This window comes from Chiloscyllium punctatum, chromosome 3 (genome assembly GCF_047496795.1).
Source record: "Chiloscyllium punctatum isolate Juve2018m chromosome 3, sChiPun1.3, whole genome shotgun sequence".
NCBI lineage: Eukaryota > Metazoa > Chordata > Chondrichthyes > Orectolobiformes > Hemiscylliidae > Chiloscyllium > Chiloscyllium punctatum.
In genome coordinates, this window is record NC_092741.1 from 63,085,275 (window position 1) to 63,107,685 (window position 22,411).

Consider the following 22,411-nt stretch of genomic DNA (forward strand, 5'->3'; position numbering starts at 1 on the left):
AGAAGGACTCAGAAATATTAGAGAAAGGAACAAGTTAATAGGAAAAGTAGAGATGACAAGACAATATTCTAATTAACACAACGTTTCTAACTCCAAAGAGAGGCTGCTAATTAAATCATAATATCATAATAACATGAGCTATTCATCTTAGCTAAAAAGAAAGATTTAGCCTGGTTGTTTCCCCATATTCTTTGTAAAGAGATGTGAAATTCCTCTATTTCCCTATTGGTTTTTCTCCAATTCTCCTGAAGATATTAAAGAAATAGTGGGGCATTAATCCTTATTACACATTTAGTCCTCACTACTCAGTTTCTGGCACAAGCACTGAGCCCTTGCACCTAGCCCCCACCACCACTACCAACTCTCTCCTTCTCCCTCTCCCTCCCCCCCCCCCCCCCACCACACACACACACACACACACACACGCACACGCACACACAAGTTTTAAGAGACAATCACAGCTAGCTATTCAGACATGGGAGCCATCACAGCTGAGCCCAACCCTGAGCTCATCAAATGTCCACACACAGGCATAATCATGACGGAATCGCTGGAGAAGGGTCAGAAATGTGGAATCTGGCTGATTCTTTTTCCTCTTCTTCAAATACTTGACAAAACCTAAGTGCATGATCACTACCCAGATAAGATCAGCAAATTCAACAGAACACCAGCACGCGAACCAAATATATTCAGTACATTTTGCACTGAGTAATGACAGCATCCCCTAGCATTCAACATGAACCAGTGTTGTAAATCCAGGATAAGTTAATCATTAATGACTGGCTGGCTAATCAAAACTGCATAATTTGCTCACATATGCAATGACAATACAATGGTGCATTACAGTGAACAAGTCACCATGGAATATTTCTGGATAATTATTCATAAAGGAATTGCAATTAGAAACCAGTCTTATAACCTTAAGCACTTCACAACCAATGAAGTTCGTTCACTTCCTCAACAAAGATCAGAGCATTTGAAAAGCCAGTCATTGTCTGAAGTGCTGTAGAGCTGAAATTTTATTCTACTCTACATTCAAGAGGCTACAGATACAACTTTTCAAACAATAGGTTTGAGAAGAAATAATTCATGAAAGGCATTCGTAGTTTCATGTATTTTAAAGTTGGTCAAATAGTCTGGAAGGGGGAGAGAAACAAAAGCAATTTTTAAAACTGCTCAACAATAAAATCACTATTGTTTAAAATCTGAAAGAAAATTAGTAAGACCATTGCACTAAAGAGGAGCACGCAGAGTCGATATTCACCAACTGCAGTGTACTCTGGACTCCAATAGGGAAGATAAGCAGCTAATCACCAGAGAGTTCATGTTAATTTTCTTTCTTCGAATCAGCAAAGCAGTCTTCATTTGTTCAAAGCAGCACCCAGAGAATGGCACTGTGCCATCAAGGGAAGGTACAAGTAGGAGAATCAGACTAGAATTCAATTCAGATTTGCCACTCTATAATGCTTTATAGAATGCAGCAAAACAACTTTTTTTATATTTTGGTTTCTCAGCATTAACTTCTGCGACTTGAACTGCAGAGCTAACATTTCATTTTCTTTCTAATTACCTCAATTTCTGATTTTCAGAGCATGTACAATCTGAAAGCAATACAGCACTATTCATTGTCACAAATTTGACACATTCCACATTTTAACCAGTAGAAAACAAGTGTGTAGGCCTTGATTAAAAAAGATACAATTTAAACTTCAGGCAGGTTGTCTGTGGGTGGGTGAGTGGTTGCCAGTGAACTCAACAACTCACTTTTTTGATTATTTCAGAAAACAGACGAAGCTATCTCAACTTCTGAGCCTCAAATCAGGTTTGTTTCCCACCCAGAACAAACAGGATGTGGGTGGGAAGCAGCCAATGTCATCTCAACAGAAACAAAATTCACCAGACGGCAGGTAAGCTTTGAGGAGGGATTCCGTGAAGATCTCGCAGTGGAATCCAAATTTCCTCTTGGGATAAGAGGATGTACTTCTCTGCCTCCTGCTGTCCCAAAAGATAAACACAAAATCTATCTGCCAGAGGCTTTTCACTTCCTGATCCCCAATTGTGCTGAATCAAGGCCAGATTTCCTGTTGAAACTGAAGATAAAACTCCAGTCGGCACAGCATGGTTATCACTAATCTGCATTCTTTCCAAAGGAATATGAAAGCTTTGGATGGGTAGCTACGCTACTCAACCAAGTTGAATATTAACTATTCGATCAGAATGCATAGCTCAGGATAAAAATCTGCACCATTCCAACTAAATCGATTACACGGGGAGAAGCTGGCTTAAAGGTAAAATCATTGACCCAATTAACGTGTTGGGGACACAGATTCAAACCCCACCACAACAGTTGGTGGAATTGGATTTCAATTTATAATCTGCATCACAAAACAATTTATAAACATCATAAAAACCCAGCTGACTCACAAATGTCTTATTGGGAAGGTAATCGGTCATCTTTAGCAGGTCAGATCTACATGTCACTCCAGAACCACAGCAATGAAGTCGACCTTTGACTTCCCTCCAAAATGGAAGCAGCAACAAGCCAGTCAAGGGCAATGATGGGTGGGCAATAAATGCTGGCCGTACCAGTGACATCCACATCCCATGAAGGAATTTTTTTTAAAAAATCATGAACACCAAAAAAGGCACAAAGAATAACATCTGTAACTATCACCACCTCCTGAACATTTGCTGAGGAATACTTTTGAGTAGATGAATGCATATTACAAATACCTCAACTAGCATTTATAGAGTATTTTATAAATGAGCAATATAGAGAGGCTTTCTTTGACAAATTTCTTGATTAATTTAGAGACGCGATGAAATATGTATGTAAAGGTACACCTACCAGCAACTGATGTGTGCAACCTTCAGTAACTGAACAAAGCGATCCACTAATGGCATGCAGATTGGTCCAAGCAGCAACTCAAAATTTGGCTGCATTAGCTCACTCAATCCCTTCATGTAGCTGCTCTCACAACAGTATACCTTGTTGTGTGGAGTCACCATATATGGTATAAAGGTGTAGTTTCCACAGGATGCCTGTAATAAAAAGTATAGTTGTACAATGCCAGAAACGTTCTGATTTGGAGATGCTGCTGTTGGACTGGGGTGTACAAAGTTAAAAATCACACAACACCAGGTTATAGTGCTTCCAATTAAGCCTGTTGGACTATAACCTGGTGCTGTGTGATTTTTAACCAGAAACTTTCTGATGGCCAATTTACTTATTCTTCCCCTCACCATTTGTTTATGTCCAAACAGTGCAAAGGTAACTTTGAAATCTTATCTGTCTTTACATCGTTTCTCAATGGAAGGTCCAATACTGAATTTCACAGGGGTTAAATGCAGGGAAGAGTGAGTACCATTTATTCAAATGAACCAATAGATTATGAATGACACCAGGACAAAACACCACTGCAGGTGGCATCCTCCAAGACAACTTTATCAGAGATTGCAGGGAGTACTGGCTAAGTGTTCTCACAAATAATCAACCAACCAATCTACCGCTGTGTTAAACAGAAATACTTAAGGAATCTTCATAAGTTTGCTAGGCTGAATGTTTTACTGGAATGTAGACAAGCATCAAGTAGTAGCAGGAAGAAGCCAAAGAAGCCAATTAGTTGTTTGAGAGTTAGCCCATAAGAGTGACATCATTTTAAAGTGCAATCTCATTGTGCATTGATTTAATTAATGCAGACATTGGATTCTCTCTGGACTGGGATGAGAGGATATTTTGAAAAAAAAATACATTCTTTATATTGGGTAGCAATTCACAATCACCCTTTTCAGAAAAAGGGTCGATTGATTCCACACGTCTAAGAGCCAAAATCACCAAAAATGTGATTTGAGATATTTCCCATAAGCAACAAATGAACAAAACCTAATTTGTGGATCTGTATAGTCAGGATTGAAATGACTCCTATGAACTGAGTCTGAGAGGCAGGTCTGCACACAGAATTACTGCACAATATTTCTGGGAAGCATAATTGCAATTTTTAAGATGAAGACTACATTAAAAAAAAGTGCTATTCATGCTATTTTTTAACAGAGGAATCTATATTTACTGAAGTATGCTTGGGCTGATTAACCAATCTAGAAGAATGGCCACTATCAACTAGATATAATATTCAGCTGTGATCAATAAGACAGCTCCATAAATTACTTTAAACAAAACTAAATAAAGTTGTGAAGTACAAAAATAGTCAAAAGTGCTGCAGAAAATTTCATGTAATATTGTTCACCGTGGCAAAACCTAATTTCATTAAATCTTAGAGGGTGATCTTTCAAAAGATAAAGATGTTACCTCAATTTCCTTATTCTGTACATGACCTTTAAGTAGAGTCTTATTCTTATATGATCAGCTAAGTCAAATAGCAAACAGGAAGTCCTCAATAGAGCAACATGCTGTTATCCTTGTGCTACTCTTTATCTTAAAGAGAATGATTGCATTTATACATATAATTTTTTCGCAACTTGTCACATTCCCAAATACACTGACAGTGTTACCAGCATTTGCCATCTTTTAAATTTAGATTTCTATTTGCAGATTTATCTTGGAGAAGCTTGTACACCCAGGCATATAAAAAACAAATCTACATTTTGGTATCTCCTGTTCTGGACAAGACTTTAGTTCAGTCAAGTCCAAATAACATGGATATGTTGCAAGTTTTTAATATTTTCCAAATAGCCACTGTGATTTACCATGAAAGCAGGATTCTGATTGAAATGCTACATTTTCCTGATCTGGTTGGATCAGCAAAACAAAAAGTTCCAAATTTGAGCAGCAACTATTTCATGGAGATGGGAGGAGTTAAATAAATTGAAGACTGTCCCTTTATATCTGTATTAAGCATAAAAATGTGATCATATTGGTCGGCAGGACAACTCAAGTTAATCACTCGCAAGCTCACGGTCAAAATACGTGACCATATTTTGACAGACAGCAGAGATAGCAAAACAAAAACATTGAGTGAAATTAGTGTATGCCATTCATGCAAAGCAGGCTGCTAGTTCATTTTATATGGTTGAAGTACTGTTTTGTTGGGTGAAAATCATGCAAATTAGACCACCCATGATGTAACTAGACATTGGAGAACAATGCAAGGTCATTGTTACCTTAGCTAAGTTTGATTTACAATCAGTGAGGTACATAAGAATTTAGCAATATTTTCAAATTATATCAATAAAATTAATGAAAGTATTAATGATAAGGATTGCAAGAAAAAAGCAGAAAATATACTTGTTGTATTTGTGAAATCAAATGAGATTTGAACATACTGAATGAGACCTATGGACATTAATAAATGCCACTGACGAAACTAAACTTCCTTAAGGAGCTTAAGGACCACAGTTATATTGTACCTCTGTACAGTCCCACTGGTAACATAATCCATTCGAGCAGTCCCATTGAAACTAGAGTTTTCTGGCCTTCTTTTGTCAAAATTTTAGATCATTGTACTTGTAAGAATATTGATAGGTTTTCACATTATTGGAAATAAAAGCAAAGCAATCTTGTCGAAAGAATTGGCTTAAGTTGTATTCCTTACAAGTTTATCTTTCCTCACAATAATCAAAATAATTATTTTCAGGCCAAGGCCATTATATAGATTGACATGTTGGCGAGGTGGGTGTGTGTAGCTAAAAGATTCAAGATTGAAATACACTGGTGTTTTCAATACAGAGGCTTTTCATTGCAGCAAGGAGCAGTGAGAGAAGGAAAGGAATCCTGCAATAGCAAAAGTTACATGTTGCTATTGAAGGAAAGGTGATTTACAATAACGCAATGGACTAGGAAAGGCCCTGATTTGTTAGAAACCATAAGATATCGTCTCTGCTCATTCAAACACAGGGCAGAGTTTCGGCATTACATCATATCCCACCCAATAATGGATTATGAAGCAAATGATACAAGTAATAGTTGTTCTGATGTGAGTGTGCAAGCAAGCATTCGTAACGCGTTTGTAGCCAATTTCTCTGCAAAGGTGACCTCCTTCTTGAACAACTGCATTCCATGTTGTCCATGTAAACAAAACACTGGACGGGAGAGATCCATACAGACCAATACACATTTACTCAGAGTCTAACCACACAAATGTGGATATAATGGGGAAACCATAAACAAGCCTTTCTAGCCTGTTCACTGACCAGACCCTGAGGAAAATGCTGTCTTTATAGTTGCGCCAAAATGCTTTACAATTGATTAAGTATTTATGTTTAGTAACTACTATGATGTGGAAAACTTTGTAAAATGCTCTTTCCTTTAAACTAAGCAAAATGGGAAAAAGATAAAATTACCAAGTAGCTCTATGTTAGTTCCATGCTTCATAATCAAATGTGCTAACGGATGAAGGAGGAAACTTTGCCTTGGATTTGAAAGCCTGACATAGAATTGTCGATTTACAGAAGCTGCAGTTTAAATACAGGACTCTTTTCTAACTGGTTAGTTTCTATTCATAAATCTAATTGTTCAGGTCTCATACTCCCCTTTAAAAATATCCAACAAGTCAGAAGCCCGTCTACATTCATAAATCTACACAGCATAAAAACAGGCCATTCAATCCAAATAGTGTATGGTAGTGTTTATGCTCTCCTTGAGCTTCCTCCAATCCATCAGTCTAACTTCTTCATATATTTCCCTAGCTCCTCTTTAAATGTATCTATAACAATTCACCTCAACTAGTCCGTATAGTGGCAAGTTCCACATCATAATGATCATCTGGATGTAGGCAAAGATGTTAAGGTCTGATGTGAACGTTACAGGTTGGTAGCGGAACACACGTGTTCCCACTTCCATTTATTTTGATAAAGAATAAAAACTCAGTCTCAAGGTCTAATCAAAAATTGACTGTTTCATTCTCAAAAGGTGTTGCACAATCTGATGTTTCTTCAGCATTCTCTGGTTCTGTACTAGAAAATCACCTTGATTTAGTTACTGGTATACAATCTTCTCTGCCAGAATTTCTGTTCTACACTCAACCCAGATTCTGCTTAATGTTCAGGCAGCAAAGACAAAAGTTAACCACAATTACTTTTAATTCAGAGTTGTGTTCATTAGCTCATAAAAAAATTTTTTCTCGTCATGATAAATTTAACTTTTAACAATAGTGTAAAACAAGCTGTTTTGGGTTGGTCACCTCACCCAGTTTCTCATTCCAGTCCTAAGTTTTATTTTCCAGCAGTTCGATAGCAACACTTTGCAAGTAAAACAATAACTTTAAATGGAAAGATAAATGCACCAAACTACAAATTCCATTACAAATATGTGGAAATCACCTCAAAATCTTATTAAGTGGTAGAAGATGCAGCATCAAATAGTTGTCAAGCAAAGCAAAAGTTGTACTTACATTTTTCTTTTGACAAATAATTTCCTGCAAAGAGACAAAGAAAAATCAGCCAATAATATTCATGCACAGCTTTAACATATTTCTTTACTTAACAGTGATAATAATATATACTGGCCAACAGACACTGCAAAGGAACATAATTTTGTATTACACAATATCATAATACAGTGTCATTACTCTAATTAATTTAAGAGATGGGATGCAAAGCAATCTTGGCCTGCTGAAGATTTTTAATCAGGTTTGAATCTATGCAATGCTGCTGAACATTTCATATTTTATATTTTCCTCCAAGTGTAATGAAAAATTCTGTCAGGTTGACACAGTCACTCTGAATTAGAAACTTTGGAATGAAAACCCTGACTCCAAGAAAGTTTAACTGGGTGCCATCTGTTAGGTGAAATATTACTTTTGAGGCCTTACTCACCTGGTTCTTTGAATGGTTTACAGTGAACCAGGAAGCTCTTGCAATTTCTGTGGCAGCACTTTCAAAGTAATCAACTACTTCTGAAATACTTCAAGACTTCCCAAGGAAACAATACAAATTCTGCTTCTTGCTTTAAACCACATTATTTTGACTACTTTGTGCAGGTATAGTTGATTAATATACTAGCCATTTAGAAAACATTAAATTTCTCCATTCCCCAGCAACTAACTCCATTGCTGTTCCTAGCAACTGCTTTTGACTGAATCAGACTGTTTGCAACCATCACTGATCCCATCTATTTCTAGCTCCGTAACATCACCCAACTCTATCCCTCTTTCAGCCCATTTTTAATCATCCTTTATTACCAATGGAATAAACTATTCCAATTCACTCCCGTGCAGCCTCCCACATTCTATTTTGTGCAAACAGGAAGTCATTCAAAACTTGCTGTGTCCTGATTTACACATCAAGGTCCAATCATCCATCACCCAAATTTACAGAGAGCAATATTGGTTCCTTGATAAGTTACCCCTCAATTTTCTTTAAAAATTACATTCTCATTTCTAAATCCCTTCATGGTCGTACCTCTCCCAGGGTTGTAATCTCCTCCAGCCTTCTGATAACTACATGCATCCAAATCTGGCCTCTGAAACAGCTCAATTGTTAGCAGTTGTACTGTGACTGTTTTAGCTCATCTATGGAATTCCATCCCCAAATCTTCCCATCCCACTACTTCTTTCTTTCTTTCTTCAAGATGCCCTTAAAATCCTTTGAAATTCTTTGATCAAGCTTTTGATCGTCTGCTGTTATATAGGTCAGCATCCAATTTTGTTTTGAAACATTCCAGTGAAGCACCTTGGAATGTTTCATTATATTAAAGATGCTTCATAAATCAAAGTTGCTGTTTTTATTGTTATTGCTCTAGAAGAATAAGTGGATTGCTCTACCATACTTATATAGCTCATTATTAGAGAAAAAATATAGCAATAACGTTTACAAAAAGCTACAAACACATGTTTTTGTTTCCTTGGGCCTATGTTCAAACGGCCTCAGATTCACTTAAGAATCCCATGTGTAAATCCAATCGGATTACTGAGGTACGCACTCAGCACAAAAGAAAGTGTTCCGCCATAGCAATTGCATCTAGAACAGCTTCTGAACAGCTAGTGCGGGAATTCATGTATCACCACACTGATGCAGTCAGAATCAACTTCAATGCTTGGACTGATGCATTTTGTTGGGTCCACAAGCATAGCATAATTTATTTACAGAAATGAAGTGGATAAAAATCAAGAATAAGGAAATGAACTGCAAACAGATATTGAAACTTTCTGATATTATCGAGAAAGTGGCATAATTTTGCTATTTTTCTCTTTGGCTATGCACTGCTAGAAAATGATTTGCACCATACAGATTGCTCGGTTCACCCTTACTGTCAAGTTTTCTGCAGAAACCAAGAACTGGGATACTAATGAAAGTAGTATCTTACATATTGATAGTTGTTAAAACTTGTCTTTAAATCAGTAGTATATGAAAGATCTGCCACAGTGTTTGCTAATGTAGTTATCTTTCTTTTTTGACAGTTAAGATTTTTGTGTCACTGAAGTGGGAGAACCATGCTTCATAAACTGATCTGATCATTAAGACAATGAAAACTGGTCCAGAACAGTTGACCTGTACCTCTTAGAATACAACAGCATATCATCCAATCAAAACAGCACAGAACAATATTGAATCTGTATCGGCAAAACTATATTAAATATGCATCAACCCTATTTTTCTAGCACCTGGCCATAGCTTATGACTTTTCAAGTATCCATTAATTTTTTTTTACGTCACCTGCCTTAAGTATTGCCTGTCCCAGAAAGGCAGTGCATTGCAGATGCCCACTACCCTCTGGGTCAAAAGAAATTTCCTCAAGTCCCCTCTAAACCTCCTGCCTTGAAAGCATGCCCTCTGGTTGTTGACGCTAAGGGGAAAAACATCTTGCTTTTCACCATGTCCATGCCTCTAAAAATCCTAACCCAATCTTAATAAAAACTAAAATAACTACAGATGCTGTAAAATCAGAAATGAAAACAGAAGTTGCTGGAAAAGCTTAGTAGGTCTGGCAGCATCTGTGAAGAGAAATCAAAATTAATATTTTAGGTCAAGTGAACCTTCCTAAGAACTGGATTCAGAGTTCTGAGGCAACGAGTTATTACTCATTCCAGAATATTAACTCTGATATGCTGCCAGACCTGCTGAGCATTCCTAGGAATTTCATTGCCGCCACCCCCCCCACCTCTCTATTCCAAAGAAAACAACCCAAGCTTATCCAATCTCTCATCACAGCTGAAGAGCTTCATTCCAGGGAACATTCTGGTGAATCCCTTCCAGTGCAATTACATCCTTTCTATGGAGCAGTCTCCAGACTGCACTTTTGCACTTCTCTAACCAGTTTCCAGTTTGCTGAGGCACATTTGAGACAATTTAAGTTCCCCAGTTAGGTCCAAGGTGGACACAACACAGCAACTTTAACAAAGGTGATTCACAGGAGCATTATCAAAGAGAACTTCACACAGAGTCACGCAAGATGTTAGGACAGGTGACTGAAACCTCACTCAGTGAAGTAGATAGTTAGCTGTGTCTTAAGAGGAAGTGAGTAAGGATGCAGAGAAACCCAGGAAGTGTGTTCCATAGCTTACTTGGCCAGTTGAAGGTATGCCAACAACAATAGGAGGATGAAAACTGGGGTCGCACATGAGGGCAGAAACCCTGAAGGGCTGGAAGACGTTATAGAGATACGAAGGTCTAAGGTTATGGAGAGATTTGCAAACAAGGATGGAAGTTTTTTTTTAAATGTAGTGTTGTCAGACTAGAGTACAGGTAAGTCAACAAGTGACGGTGATGGATGAGTAGCATCTTGAATCCAAATTAGGTTGGAGGCAGCAGGATTCTGAATGAATGCTTGTTTGCAAAGGCTGTAGCACAGGAGGTCAGGCTGTCGCAGCTCTAAAATACGTCAAGTTTACAGGTGACAATGGCACAAGTGAGCACTTCAGTAGGTGAGCAAAGCAGGGGCAGAGACATGCCCTTCCTGAAGAAGGGCTTATGCCCGAAACGTCAATTCTCCTGCTCCTTAGATGCTGCCTGACCTGCTGCGCTTTTCCAGCAACACATTTTTCAGCAGAGACATGCAACGCTAAGGGTGTGAAAGCAGGTGGCCTGGCTTGACAACCAAGGAGTCAGAAGCTTGGCTCAGGTTCAAATACAATGTTGTAAATATCGAACATAAGAAATAGGAGCAGGAGTAGGCCATCTGGCCTCTTGTTTTTGCTCCGCCATTCAATAAGATCATGGCTGATCTTTTGTGGACCCAGCTCCACTTACCTCATTTGCTCACTCACCATAACCCTTAATTCATTTTCTGTTAGAAATCTACCTTCTTCCTAATAACATTCAATGAGATAGCCTCAATTGCTTCATTCAGCAGGGAATTCCACTGATTCACAATCCTTTGGGAGAAGTAGTTCCTCCTGAGCTCAGTCCTAAATCTGCTCCCCCTTATTTTCAGGATATACGCACTAGTTCTAGTTTCATCAACCAATGGAAACAATCTCCTGCTTCTGTCTTTTCTACCATATTCCCTTCATAACTTAAATGTGTCTATAAGGTTCCTCTCAGGATGCCACGGTGGCTCAGTGGTTAGCACTGTTGCCTCACAGTTAGATTCCTGCCTCGGACGACTCCTCTGGGTGGAGTTTGCACATTCTCCCTGCGTCTGCGTGGGTTTCCTCCGGGTGCTCCGGTTTCCTCCCATAGTCCAAAGATGTGCAGCTTAAATGAATTGGTCGTGCTAAATTGCCCATAGTGTTCAGGAATGTATGGGTTAGGTGTATTAGTCTGGGGTAAATTTAGGGGAATAGATCTGGGTGGGTTACTCTTCAGAGGGTTGGTGTGGACTTGGGTCGAAGGGCCTGTTTACACACAGTAGGGATTTTATATATTCGATATCAATGTTCGAAATTCCAATGAGTATAATTCCAGTCTACTCAATCTGTCCTCCTAAGCCAACCCTCTCAACTCTGGAATCAATCTACTGAACCTCCTTTGCACCTCCTCGCGTGCTAGTACATCCTTTCTCAAGTAAGGAGACCAAGAAACAGTACTCCAGGTGGGGCCTCATCAGCACCCTGTACAGCGACAACACAAAGGTTGTAATGGATCGGATTCAGCCTGTGCTTTGGGAAAGAGAGGTGGAGCAGCAGCCAAGGAATGAAACAGTACCAGACTGTTGCACAATTGCACATTCATGCTATTTGTTAAGGTACGTCACATTGGCAGGGAATTTCAACATGGGTTCTCCCACTTGTGCACTAGAATTTAATTTACATCATTCCTCAATGGTTTTTGCAACTCTTCTGACAAAGCTAAGTAAAGCAAGCAGGCAACTGGCAGAACACTTTATTGCTCTGTCTCCAAATCCTATTTGATGCATTGTAAGGGAAAAAAAAAGAAAAAGCTGGCAATACACAAAAAAACCAAATCAGTACAGTAACTAAGTGGCCTGTTTAGCATTTCGGAATCAGTCTTGATATACAGTGTACACTCAAAATTCTATTTTTCCCTTTACAAACTTTTTACAGTCTTTTTAACCTTTGGAGAATATACTCTGGAAAAAGTGCGGACTGCAGATGCTGGAGATCAGAGCTGAAAAATGTGTTGCTGGAAAAGTGCAGCAGGTCAGGCAGCATCCAAGGAGCAGGAGAATTGACGTTTCGGGTATAAGCACTTCTTCAGGAATGAGGAGAGTGCGCCAAGCAGGCTAAGATAAAAGGTAGGGAGGAGGGACTTGGGGGAGGGGCGCTGGGAATACGATAGGTGGAAGGAGGTTAAGGTGAGGGTGATAGGCCGCAGGGGGAGTGGGGGCGGAGGTCGGGAAGAAGATTGCAGGTCAGGAAGGCGGTGCTGAGTCAGAGGGTTGGGACTGAGATAAGGTGGGGGATGGGGAAATGAGGAAGCTGGAGAAATCTGCATTCATCCCTAGTGGTTGGAGGGTTCCTAGGCGGAAGATGAGGCGCTCTTCCTCCAGCCGTCGTGTTGCCATGGTCTGGCGATGGAGGAGGCCAAGGACTTGCAAGGAGGGAGAGTTAAAGTGTTCAGCCACGGGGCGTTTGGGTTGGTTGGTGCGGGTGTCCCAGAGGTGTTCTCTGAAACATTCCGCAAGTAGGCGGCCTATCACCCAATGTAGAGGAGGCCATATCAGGTGCAGTGGATGCAGTAATTGATGTGTGTGGAGGTGCAGGTGAATTTGTGGCGGATATGGATGGATCCCTTGGGGCCTTGGAGGGAAGTAAGGGGGGTGGTGTGGGCGCAAGTTTTGCATTTCTTACGGTTGCAGGGGAAGCTGCCAGGAGTGGAGGTTGGGTTGGTGGGGGGTGTGGACCTGACAAGGGAGTCACGGAGGGAGTGGTCTTTTCGGAACACTGATAGGGGAGGGGAGGGAAATATATCCCTGGTGATGGGGTCCGTTTGGAGGTGGCGGAAATGACGGCGGATGATACGCTGTACATGGAGGTTGGTGGGTTGGTAGGTGAGGACCAGTGGGGTTCTGTCCTGGTGGTGATTGAAGGGGTGGGGTTCAAGGGCGGAGGTGCGGGAAGTGGAGGAGATGCGGTGGATAGCATCGTCAACAACCCAGATGGCCTCCTTCTTCAAAGATTGCAATTTCCCCTCAGACGTGGTTGACAGACCCCACCACCAGGGATATATTTCCCTCCCCTCCCCTATCAGCATTCCGAAAAGACCACTCCCTCCACGACTCCCTCGTCAGGTCCACACCCCCCCACCAACCCAACCTTGTTGACGATGCTATCCACCGCATCTCCTCCACTTCCCGCACCTCCGCCCTTGAACCCCACCCCTCCAATCGCCACCAGGACAGAACCCCACTGGTCCTCACCTACCATCCCACCAACCTCCAGATACATTGTATCATCCTTCATCATTTCCGCCACCTCCTAACAGACCCCACCTCCACTCCCAGCACCTTCCCCTGCAACCGCAAGAAATGCAAAACTTGCACTCACACCTCACAACCTCACTTCCCTCCAAGGCCCCAAGGGATCCTTCCACATCCGTCACAAGTTCACCTGCACCTCCACACACATCATTTACTGCATCCGCTGCACCCGATGTGGCCTCCTATACACTGGGGAGACAGGCCGCCTTCTTGCGGATTGTTTCAGAGAACACCTCTGGGACACCCACACCAATCAACCCAACCGCCCTATGGCTGAACACTTTAACTCCCCCTCCCACTCCACCAAGGACATGCAGATCCTTGGCCTCCTCCATCGCCAGACCATGGCAACATGACGCCTGGAGGAAGAGCGCCTCATCTTCCGCCTAGGAACCCTCCAACCACAAGGGATGAATGCAGATTTCTCCAGCTTCCTAATTTCCCCTCCCCCCACCTTTTCTCAGTCCCAACCCTCTGACTCAGCACCGATTTCTGGACCTGCAATCTTCTTCCTGACCTCTCCACCCCCACCCCCTCTCCGTCCTATCACCCTCACCTTAACATCCTTCCACCTATCGCATTCCCAACACCCCTCTCCCAGGTCCCTCCTCCCTACCTTTTATCTTAGCCTGCTTGGCACACCCTCCTCATTCCTGAAGAAGGGCTTATGCCGAAACGTCAATTCTCCTGCTCCTTTGATGCTGCCTGACCTGCTGCACTTTTCCAGCAATACATTTCTCAGAATATACTCTGGCCCCAGAAAATATGTGCTACTAATATAAGCAGGCAATTCGAGGCCACTTACAATAACACTACCCAATGAACATAAACGGCAATCTGCATTACTGATATAATACAAGTAGGAGATTCAGAAAAAAAATACTTTTAACAGTATTTAATAAAGATCTGAAGCAGTCTAGCTCCTCATTACCTTTAAAACATCTAGCATCAATAAAAGGTCATTTAGCTTTTAAGTGACTTAAAATATGGACCACTCTTTGGATAGCTCAAAATTAAGCTCTCCCAAGACCGCATTTTACTCAATAAAAATCCAGCACACAGATGCAGAAAAGCCCATAGCATGTTAGGGCAGAGATAAGAAAATTCTCATCGGTGACAGGTAGGAACATGTCACAGGAATAATTTCCTGACAAGTGTGGAATGTCTGAGAAGAACAAGGGAGAACCAAAAAAAAGATAAAGAGAAAATTAGGTGACCTGCAAACAAATCGACGCAGAAAAGTATGTTGGAAAAAAAGTTTATTGAGAAATCAGGCTAAATAAGTGCAAGAGAGAAGGGTAATGTGAAATGATGAACTATGACTGGAAGGGACAGAAATTACAAATCTAAGGATGAAACTCTCAGGTGAGAAGCTAGAAAAATAAGAGTCAAAACTGAAGGCTCTATATCGGAATGCACATAGTGTTTGAAACAAAGCAGATGGACTGTATAGCACAAATAGAAATACATGAATATGACCTGACAGCCAATCAGAATCATGACTACACTATTTCATGGATTGGGGCCTGAATTTTAAAAAGGTGCACAATTTAGGAAGTACACGAAGCTATGGAAAGGTGGAAGTACTAAAAGATGGTATTAGCAGAACAGAAAGAAACGACAGTAGTTCAGGAAACGGTCTGGGTAGAAATGACAAATTATAAAAATAAGAGATCACTTGGAGGATCCCTAACAGTAACCACATGGTAGTTTGCAGAATAAAAGAAAGAAATATACGGTGCTTGTCAGAAATGTCTGGGGATTATTATGGGGGATTTGAGTCTACATACAGATTAGAAAACTCAAATGGGCAAATGTAGGCTAGAACAGCAGAATGTTTTCTCAATAGTTTCGTAAAATAGCGGTGAGCTGACCTGGGAGCAAGCTACACCAGATCTGCTACGAAGCAATCAGATCGAAATAATTAATGATCTCAAAGTGAAGGCGCCCCAACATTTCAGCATCCATAATCTGATTGAATGTTATATTCAGTTTGAGGGAGAGAAAAGTTGGTTCAAGGCTGGTACTTTAAACTTAGATGAGACAGCATGGAAACAGCTAACAAATACGAACTGGCAAATAAGGCTAAGGGGCAAGTCAAGAATGATACAGTGATGGGATTTATACAGAATACTTTTGTATGCACTGGACATAGATATTTCATCAAGAAAGAAAAATTCCAAGAGTCCGACCCACCATCCATGGTTAATTGAAATGAGTGTGTCAAGTTTAAAGAAAAAGCATATAATAATTGTAGAAAGATGGGTGGCAGGTCAGAAGATCAGATGAAACATGAAAAGGTTTTGAAAAAGTTAACAAAATGGAAAAGGAGCAAGATGTATACTTGTAGGTAGCAAAGGTATCTACACAAATTTCAAAACAAACAAAAGGAACAAAGTAAGCATTGGTGCTGTAGAAAGTGAGTCTCCAAATTTACAATGGAATAATCAGGGTATGACAGATAATCCGAAAAGGTTTTTGCATTAATCCTCACCATGGCGGAAACAAATAACAACATCTTCATCTGATTTTTTCAGGTCAATCTATAACAGTGAGATAATTTTAAAAATGTTTTACTGAGGTCCGCCCCTTTACTAAAGTTTTAATACAAAAGATAGGTATTAGGTTACCCTAGAGCAGTGTTTCTGAGCAGTAAGACTATATTATTGCTCAATTTTGAGCAAGTGTGTTGTGTTTTTTTGGGTATATTCTAGGACTGTAGATTGTTTAAGGTGCAGAAGCGGCTTTTGGTAGAGTGATGTACTCTTCCTGTTGGATGTGGGAGATTAGGGAGAATTTCAATGTTCCTGGAAATTACGTCTGCAGGAAGTGTTTGGATGCGAATCCTATTTGATTGCATGGATCGGTTTCAGCAGCAGTTAGAAGCAATGAGGAATTTACAGGAACCAGGAGGTGTGATGGATGGCTGTTTTTAGGAAGGCAGAAAAACCACAGATACAGTCAGGTAGATGGGTTACCTTGAGGAAAAGTAGGAGAGGTAGACAGGTATTGCCAGAGTGTCCTGTGGCTATCGCCATCTCAAACAATTATGTTATTTTGGATAATGCCAGGTGTGATGGCCTCTCAGGAGAAATGTAAGGGCACCGATTGACATTCTGCTGCCAACAGGGAGACATCAAAATGGTTTATTGCCTCCCTGATGCCAGTGTCAAGGATGTTTTGGAGACGGTGCGGAATATTCTGAATGTGGAGTGTAACCAGAAGATCATTGTACACATTGGTAACAACGACATAGGAAGAGAAAGGGACGGTATTAGGCAGGAACTTTCAGAAGTTGATTAAGAAGGGACAGTTAAAAGTTGGAGATCTTTACAAATGAGATAACAAGAGTTCAGAAACAGTATGTTCCGATTGGTGTGAAAGACAAGGCTGGAAGGTGTAGGGAATGGTAGATGACTAGAGAAATAGAGGCTCTGTTCAAGAAAAAGGAGGAGGCATATGCCAGGTATAGACAGCTGGCAGAGGCAGCATGAGTATATTCAAGAGAGAAATCAGGAAGGCAAAAAGGAAACATGAGATAGCTTTGGCAAATAGGGTTAGGGAGAGATCCAAAGAGAATTGACAAATAAGAATAAGGGCAAAAAGAGTAACAATGGTGAGAATAGGGCTCCTTAAAGATCAACAGGGCCTTCTATTTGTGGAACCACAGGAGATGGGGAGATGCTAAATGAGTATTTTGCATCAGTATTTAATATTGAGGAGGACATGGCTAGAGAATTTGGGGAAATAAAGAGTGATATCATGAAAAGTGCCCAAATTACAGAAGAGGAGGTGTTGGGGGTTTTAAAACACAATGATAGATAAATCCCTGGGACCTGATCAGATGTATTCCAGAACTCTGTGGGATGCTAGGGAAGAGATTGCTGAGCCCCTTGCTGAGATTTTGGTATCATCGATAGCCATGGGTGAGATACCAGAAGACTGAAAGGTGGCTAATGTGGTGCCATTATTTAAGAAAGGTAGAAAGGAAAAGCCAGGGAACTACAGACCTTACGTCAGCGATGGGTAAGTTGTTGGACAAAATTCTGAAGGACAGGATTTACATACATTTGGAAATACAATGACTGATTAGAGATAGTCAACATGACTTTGTGCGTGGAAAATGGTCTCACTAACTTGTTTCAGTATCTTGAAGAAATGATAAAGAAGCTTGATGAAGGCAGAGCAGTAAACATTGTCTATATGGACTTTAATGAGGGGTTCAATATGGTTCTGCATGGTAGACTGGTTAGTCAGGTTAGATCACATGGGATCCAGGGAGAGCTGGCCAATTGGATACAAAGTTGGCTTGAAGGTAGAAGACAAGAGGGTGGTGGTGGAGGGGTGTTTTTCGGACTGGAGGCATGTGACCAGTGGTGTGCCACAAGGATCGGTGCTAGGTCCACTACTTTTCATCATTTATATAAATGACTCGGATGTGAAAGGTTAGTAAATTTGCAGATGGCACCAAAATTGCTGGTGTAATGAACAGTGAAGGTTACCCCAAAGTATAATGGGATCTAGATCAGAGGGCCCATGGGCCAATGAGTGGCAGATGGTGTTTAATTTAGATTAATGTGAAGTGTTGCATTTTGGTGAAGCAAACCAGGGCAAGACTTCTAAAGTTAATAGTAGCGGCTTTGAGGAGTGTTGCCAAACAAAGAGACCTAGAGGTGCAGGTTCATAGTTCCTTGAAGCTGGAGTTGCAAGTAACAGGGTAGTGAAGGCTGCATTTGGTATGCTTGCCATTATTGTGGAGAGTGCATGGAGAGTTGGGATGTCATGTTGCAGCTATACAGGACATTGGCCGGCCATTTTTAGAATACTGCACTCACTTCTGATCTGCCTGCTATGGAGAAGTTGTTGTTAAACTTGAAAGAGTTCAGAAAAGATCTACAAGGATGCTGCCAGGATTGGAAGGTTTGAGCTATAGGAAGACGCTGGAGCTTTTTTCCCCTCGAGTGTTGGAAGCTGATGCATGATCTTAGAGAGGATTATAAAATCATGAGGGGCATGAATAGGATGAATAGCTAATAGTCAAGGTAAAGGAGCCCAAAACTAGAGGGCACAGCTTTAAAAGAAAAGATTTAAAAGGGACCTGAGGCACAACGTTTTCCCGCAAAGTGTGGTGCACATACGGAATGAGCTGCCAGAGGAAGTGGAGGAGATGGGAACAATTGCAACATTGGAAACACCTCTGGATCAGTACACTAATAGGAAGGGTTTTGAGAGATTTAGGCCAAATGGTGGCAAATGAGAGGAGATCAATTTGGGATATCTGGTCAGTGTGGAAGGGCTGGACTGATGGCTGTGTTTCCGTGCTGTATAACTCTATGACTCTATCCCCATACTAGCTGTAAATGGAGGAACTAAAGAAAGTTCCAATCAATCAAGGAATGGTCCTCAGCAAACTATTGGAGGTCCAGGTTGATAGTTTCTGGAAAGTGATGGAAAGAGAGAATTGATGTGCTGGTTCCAATTTTCCAAAATTCTGTTGAGTTGAGGACGATTCCATTAGATTTAGAAAGAATAACTGTACTGCCTTTACTCAAACAGCAAGGAGTTATAGATCTATTAGCTCAATATCAGAGGGAAATTGTTAGAAAATACAGCAGTAAAGTCCCTGTTCCCAGAACTCCTGTGCAGTCAGCACCTGAGATTTGAAAAAGGGATATTGGAGAATGTGGCCTTTACTGTTATGAGTAACTGGAAAGGAATAATGGATCAGATGTTTTATTAAAGCTAGTTCTAGGGTTACCGAATCAGTAATGACAGAATCACCTACTGCAGCCAAGTATGCTGGTATCTCTGAGTAGTCCTGGCCACTCGTTTTGAAAATGCACACATCTTGTGGCAGTGAGTTCTCCCAGCTGCCACTATTATTTCTCATGCAACCAGCTAACCAGTAACTTCTCTTCCCCATGCATGCTGGATACTGGGAAATTATTGTATTATTAAAGACAGTTGTGGCATGGCATTTGTAAAAGTTGGTTATAATCAGGCACAGTCAACAGAATCACACAATGTTTACGTTGCAGATAGGAAGTCTTTGGTCCATTGTCCTGCACTAGGTCTTCAAATGGGCATTAACTAGTACCAATCCCTATTAGCTTAGATCACTAGCCCTGTGTCAATACTACTACACCACACCCACTTAACATGAGGAAAGGGCACCCCCGACTAAAACTGCCCATACAGGATTTGCGACTCCTTATGGTGAGTGAGTGTCAGGTATTCAGTCAGACAGTTGAAGTGATATTAGAATGAAAGCCAGAGAGAGAGAAACCTAAATCGTTTTTTTTCCAATGGACTGTAGAGTTAATGCCCAGGACATGTACCAGTGAGTTAGAGGGATCTCCATTTTTTTTTAAAAACAATCCCGAGTTTTGGCAGCATTCCTCTCACTTTTCAGTGGAAATTGGTTCTGAGCATTCTAAGAATTATGTTTAAGTTGAGCACAAGTTTATTTTGGAAGATGCAATGTTTATATGACTGAAATGTTCAATTTATTACTCAAACATGGCATGCTGGGTAATACTCAACAGTTACCTGCAGTGACTGAAGCGTGTCAGAATTTGTATCACAGTATAAAATAATATTATTTGCCATGCTGAAGCTCTCCCGCACTCCAAGGTGGTAAAACAAGGAAGGTTGACGAAAAGCATCACTCATCTCCACCACAGCGATATCTGCAAACAACAAATGGCAAAGTGACTAAACTCTAACTTAATGAGATTTACAAACTAAATCAAACAGGAAAGAAGAAGAAACTTGGCTGAATAACAAATCCTCAATGTATGTCATCCATTCAGATTCCATGGGGCAATTATTCTGCACCACTGAAGCACTTGGAATACAATGTAATCTCTACATCACATTGTCATTGACATTAGAAAAGTAACCTTGGTATGCTCTATTTTGTTCATCAGTTTGTCAGAAATCATGTTTTCAATTCTGGCAAAGAAAAACTTTGACATCATACATTGCCTTGGCCTTTTTTTGTATATACACAGATGACTCAGCACAGCTGCACGAAACAAAGAACTGCAAAATACCAGACCTTATTAGTCTGGACAGACAAAAACAAGTGGCAAATACAAAAGGGCAAAAAGAAAATACTACGTCACATAGCACAGCATCAGTTTTGGACTAAAATTCTTGAGACTGGACTATTTTGCTTTATTTCTATGAACAGTCCCTTGTCCAAGTACACTATCAATGATCACCAATTCCAGATTCAAACTTAACAATAGTAGCTTTAAAGAAGAATCCCACTCAACTCAAAACACTGACTCGTCTCTCCCTCCACAGGTGCTGATTATTTGCAGCACTTTTAGTTTTCACTTCAGATTTCCTCCGTGCATTTATTTGACAAATGTTTATTTTTGCTCAACGTTTGCCCCATGCAAACTTTGCAATAAGACATGTTGAAAGTGAAGCAATTTATATATGTTTTATAAAAATTAGAGATATCAAAAATTTTCCATAGCAGTTTTACTACAGACCAGGGTAAATGAGCATATGAAATATCTGAATGGGTTGTCAAACATCTGGAGAAAACCAGACTGCAGGAAGTTACACCACAGAGTGAGCTTGGAGCCCTTGAGTGCAAATCAGAAAGACAGCATACAGGTAGAACAGGTAATAGGGAGGCAAATGGAATGTTGGTTTTTATTTCAAAAGGAAATGGAGTCTAAAAATAGAAAAGTCTTGTTAAAACTGTATAAGGCACTAGTTAGACTATACCTGGACTACTGTGAATAGTTTTAGCCCCTTTACCTAAGATATATTAACACTGAGGCAGTCAAGAGAAGGTTCACCAGGTTGATCCCAGATTTAGATGTTGGTCTCATACTCTTTGAGTTTTAAAGAATGAGAGGAGACCTTATTGGAACATTTATGAATCTTACAGGTTACTTCCTTTTGTGGAAGAGTCTAGAATCACAGGCCATCGTCTCAGAGTAAGTGGTTGCCCATTTAAGACAGATGACAAGAAATTTCTTCTCTTACATAACAGAGTCCAGAGGGCTACAGGGGCTGGGTCATTAAGTATATTCAATTCTGAGTGTCGGAGAAATTTGCCCAATAGGTTAGAGATCACAAAACACAGTTGAAGTGAAATTGACAAACAAGTTTATTGCAAGCAATATTGCTGGAAGAGAAACAGACCAGCTGACACAGAACTGACAGTCTGTACAGGTAGATCAGATTTCTCTTCACAGAGCTGAGGATGAGACTAGTTTTATAGTAATGCTGCACAATGACACTGACTAAGAAATGGGGAAACTACATTGTATCTGGAAATGGAGTAATCTAGTTGCAAGGATGCGAATTGGAAAACAAATATCAGATGAATGTCCTGTTCCTTCACACAATGCAATATCTTGACAGTATCGATGGTTCCATTCCTCTTCACAGATAGGTGTTAATGTCTCCTTTGAAGTGGTGAGGTGCTTCCATTGTCCTGTTTCTGGAGCATGTCCTTGCTGGTGCCTCTCTCTCTGACCAGCACTTTGTATGGCTTTGGTAATGCTGGGTTGTGAAACTGCCCTTGGGGCTTTGAGATTGCCATGGTGCTCTGTCATTGTTCATGGGAGCTTATAGTGTATTCCCTTGTCCGCATGCTGTCTGGTTCGG

The 22,411-nt window shown here is 40.5% G+C and overlaps 1 protein-coding gene across 1 annotated transcript in view; it reads right to left on the reverse strand.

Annotated features, from left to right (window-relative positions):
* The window catches only part of map3k5 (mitogen-activated protein kinase kinase kinase 5), a 186,942-nt gene that overhangs the window by 125,542 nt on the left and 38,989 nt on the right, over nt 1-22,411 (reverse strand). Inside the window, exons 2-4 of the mRNA XM_072554378.1 lie at nt 20,324-20,463; nt 7,347-7,370; nt 2,849-3,042 (exon numbers count right to left, since the gene is read on the reverse strand). Coding sequence (XP_072410479.1) covers nt 2,849-3,042; nt 7,347-7,370; nt 20,324-20,463 — 358 coding nt within the window. The remainder of the gene's footprint in view (nt 1-2,848; nt 3,043-7,346; nt 7,371-20,323; nt 20,464-22,411) is intronic.